This window comes from Nicotiana attenuata, unplaced genomic scaffold, assembly GCF_001879085.1.
Source record: "Nicotiana attenuata strain UT unplaced genomic scaffold, NIATTr2, whole genome shotgun sequence".
In the NCBI taxonomy this organism is placed as follows: domain Eukaryota; kingdom Viridiplantae; phylum Streptophyta; class Magnoliopsida; order Solanales; family Solanaceae; genus Nicotiana; species Nicotiana attenuata.
Genome location: NW_017679209.1, coordinates 5,243 through 9,129, shown reverse-complemented (window position 1 = coordinate 9,129; position 3,887 = coordinate 5,243). Strand labels below are relative to the sequence as shown.

At 39.5% G+C, this 3,887-nt stretch overlaps 1 protein-coding gene across 1 annotated transcript; it reads left to right on the top strand.

The window, feature by feature from the left end:
* Positions 1-339: 339 nt before the first annotated feature.
* On the top strand, positions 340-3,857 carry LOC109221727. The gene is made up of 3 exons (XM_019386187.1): positions 340-459; positions 1,009-1,165; positions 3,564-3,857. The coding sequence occupies exons 1-3, from the start codon at positions 340-342 to the stop codon at positions 3,776-3,778; spliced, it is 492 nt and encodes a 163-aa protein (XP_019241732.1). The 3' UTR covers positions 3,779-3,857.
* The last annotated feature ends 30 nt before the right edge of the window (positions 3,858-3,887 follow it).

Genomic DNA, 3,887 nt, shown 5'->3' with positions numbered 1-3,887 from the left:
ACAAATTTATTGCTACAGTAGAATTTCACAGTTAATCATATGTTTTTGCCACGCGTCAAAGTTATTGTAGCAATAGTAATATTGCAGCTACAATAAATTATTTGAAACGATATGTTGTAGCTAAATGAATATTTTTGCTTCAAGTTAAAAAAAGTCGTGGCAGTAGTTAAATGATACACCCCAGGGTCCTCGGGTGTTAACCGGACGAGGCTCGGACCAAGTTTGAACTTGGAGAGCATAAGTTGAAGCTCCCAGCTTCTGGTGTGATCGCACCTGCGCTTAGATAGCCGCAGGTGCGAGCTCGAAGAAGCGGGGCATGACTCGTAGAAGCGAAAAGGCATGGGCTGGCCAGGCACTGCGGACGCGAAGAATTTGGCCGCCGGTGTGAAGATTGCAGGTGAGAAAATCCATCGCAGGCGTGGATGCCGCAAGCGCGAAAGTTTTTCCGCAGGCGCGAAGGTTTTGCCGCGGGCGCGAAGATCGCTGGGCAGTGAGTGTTTATGGCAGGGGTTTGAGCATTTTTGCTCATTTCTTCATCCTTGGGCGATTTTTGGAACTTCTTGAGAGGGGCATTCACCTAGCAACTTGGAGGTAAGTTAATCCCGCCTATTGCAAGTTAATTACTTGGATTATATCTAGATTTTAACATGGAAAATCATGGAAAATTAGTGGAAACTTAGGATTTTGAAGAAAAACCTAGAGGTACTTACAAATAGTACTAATGTTGTGGATTTAACTTAAGTCACAAATCTTGGATAAATATTATTGGTGATTTAGTTCTAAGTTTAAATATTTAGTAAATGTTTAACAAACGTTGCCGTGTTGGACGTTTGCTATTTAAGAGTCTTTGGACCACGACTTCTGAATTAACATTACTATTACTATTACTACTATATATAAATGAACAAGTGTGTACGTACACAGTTGTAGTTTGTTGTACAAAAAGCTGCATGAGTTGTATTTTCTCTATTTACTGGTTCATTGTCATATTTCATGACACGTGTACAGTCTTTGTATCTGTGTGGACATCTGTCTTCCACTTCCATTTCATTTCCCGTACACCTCTTCCATTGTCAACTTATCTACATTGTCTTGCATTGCTCCATATATGACGCTGCCAAAATTTGGTGTTTCTTTTCCATTTCTCAATTCAACTTCTTTGCTGGTAAGTTTCTTCTTCTAAAGGTAGTTCTTTTGCCCATAATTTTTTTTTGTGTTTTTGTTTTGCTTTCCCTTTCTTTCTGTTATTATTCAGAAGAACCCCTCATTTCATTTTACACAAGTTTAGCCAGTATTGTGTCAAATGGCAGAGTTCTATGAGAGATCTGACTGTATGGAGACTTGAGAAGGGCTCAATTTCAATTGCTTTAGGGATTTAGTTCAATTCATCTTCCATCATGATCATGTGGCTTACATCTATTCAAGAAATTCATGTGGCTTACGTCTATTCAAGTAATTCATGTGGCTTTGACTCTTCTATTAACTGATTCTGCGCATGCATTTGAAGAAAATGGATAAGAGAGAAAGAAAGTTTGCACTTTCTAGCGAAACACACATTAAAAGCAAAAATAGTAGTAACAAAAAGGAAAAGTTGATGCATGTTTGACAATGTGCCTAAAACTACTGAGTATTTTTTTAGTTCCGTTCCTTTTTTCATCGGTCCATTTGTGTCACTTTTTTGGTTTTCTGTTGTACTTCTTTCTCCATTTCGTTCTTCTCTGATGTCGTCTCATCTCTACCCTGTAAAATAAGGTAACATTTCTCGTAGTCTTCGCAAGCTATGTTGCGCGGACTCTCCGAAAATGTGGCCCGATACGATGTCGGATCCTCCAAAAGTAGTTCATTTTTGAAGGATCCGACTCGGGTGCGGCTACATTTTGGAAAGTCCGCGCAACATAGTTCAAAAGCCCATTCTGAAGATGTTAAGATGAATGGCTGAATTTGACAACCTTATGGGCTTCAAAGAGGATCTGTTGTGCGGAATAATTAAAACATAATTTTTACCAAATTAGCCAATTTGTTTTTAGGCCTTATAACTAAGATAATTGAAAGCATAAGTTGTTGCCAAAAAAGCTCAAGAATGACCTTCTCTGCTATGCATATACAGATATCTCTTTCTGCTCATATGAGGTGTTATTGAAGAGGAAACGTGAAGAGAGGTATTATAAATGAAATTGCATGCATGTAAGAGGATAAACATTATTTGCACCATATACCACCATAAATAATGTTTCACTCCTTTGATGCAGATAAGGCATAAAAATTATTGTCTTCCAGTGCATATAGATCATTCTTCTTAGATCCCTTGGCCAGAAGTCTCCCTGAGCTCTTGTCCTTTACAACAAAATCAGACTCATCAAACTCATGTGTACAGAAATTGTCCTTAGCAAGTTTACTAACTGATAGCAGTTTCTTCTTAATCTTAGGGACAACAAGAATTTACTTTACTTTAAGTCCAGATTTTATTGTATTTCCAATATGTGTGATGTCAAGTTTAGAGCCATCCCCAATTATTATCTTATCAGAACCATTGTAAGGTTAAAGGTTTGGTAGGTTACCTGTTGAATTGGTTATGTGGCTGCTTGCACCAGAGTCAACATACATAGCTTCATCTTCAGCCTGTGTGTTCTGGAGATTAACAGCAGAAAAAGCCTGTGATAGATCCTCTGTAGCCTGGTAGGAATAGTCCCTCCTGTAGAAGCATTTTAGGGCTGTGTGATTGTTTCTTCCACATATTTGGCAATTTTCCTTGCCCTGTTGTGATCTTGAATTGACAGTGTTCTGATTAGTTTGATTATTCAGATTGCTGCCTTGTCATGCAGGTCTGAAACCTCTTGCTCTTGAGGAGAAGTTTGAGTTTCCTCTTCTGTCACTACTAAAAAATAGCTGATTTGCGACTGAAAATTTGCGATCGACACAATCAGTCGCACATTAGTGACTGATTCGGTCGGAATTTTCAAAAATAATATTTGTTATATTGTTTTTAATTGTTTCGACTATTTTTCCGACAACATTGGCCGCAACGTTTGGTGCAAAAATCCGGGATAAATAATTGCGACGGATTCAGTCGGAAACTAAAAGTCAAACAATTTTATTTGACCATTTGTGTCCGTTTCGGTCGCAACTTGATTATTCTGATTGTTGCCTTGTCCTGCTGGTCTGAAACCTCTTCCTCTTGAGGAGAAGTTTGACTTTCCTCTTCTGTTAGAGTAACCTCCACGACCTTTTCCTCTCTGAGCAGCAAAAGCCATATTGTAGCCTTGTTGAACCACTTCTTCTTCATCTTCTCTCATGTCAAAGCCTCTAAGGGCATTGACAAACTGGTTCAGTGTAGGATATGGGGCCTTTCCCAGCATGACAGTCTAAAAGTTTTGTACTTTTGGCCAAGTCCTCTAGCAAAGTTGATTACTTTGCTGTCTTCATCAACAGGCTTGTGTATGGCTGAGAGGCCATCACATATGCCTTTGAATTCCTACAAGTATTCATCAAGCTTTTTGGTTCCTAGCTTGATGTTCTACAGCTGTTGCTTAAGCTGAAATTCCTTATCTTTGGTTGCCCTGCAGGTTATGCTTCCTCCAGACATTCCCACATTTCCTTGGAGGTTGAGCATCCCACTATGAGATACATGCTTTCTTCAGTCATTGTAGCAGAGATCCAACTCCTCAGGAGCACATCTTTTTCCTCCCAGTCGACTGTCGTGTCTGCACCATTAGTAGCAGATGAACTGCTTGTGTCTGGCTTGCCTTCCTTGATCAAGTTTGTCACCTTCATCACCTGAATCAACTGGAGTATTTGTGTCCTCCAGATTAAATAGTTTGATGGCTTCAACTTAACTGGACAAGAGGCAATCAGATGGTGCAGGGGAGGCAGGGTGATAGACACAGAGA

What these genes read in the sequence shown, in the direction of transcription:
- LOC109221727 (XM_019386187.1), top strand. Translation starts at nt 340, where the DNA reads ATGGGCTGGCCAGGCACTGCGGACGCGAAGAATTTGGCCGCCGGTGTG. An exon ending in GTTTTTCCGCAGGCGCGAAG is followed by an intron (nt 460 to 1,008) that starts GTTTTGCCGCGG and finishes ACACGTGTACAG; the next exon opens with TCTTTGTATCTGTGTGGACA. An exon ending in TCAATTCAACTTCTTTGCTG is followed by an intron (nt 1,166 to 3,563) that starts GTAAGTTTCTTC and finishes GTTGCCCTGCAG; the next exon opens with GTTATGCTTCCTCCAGACAT.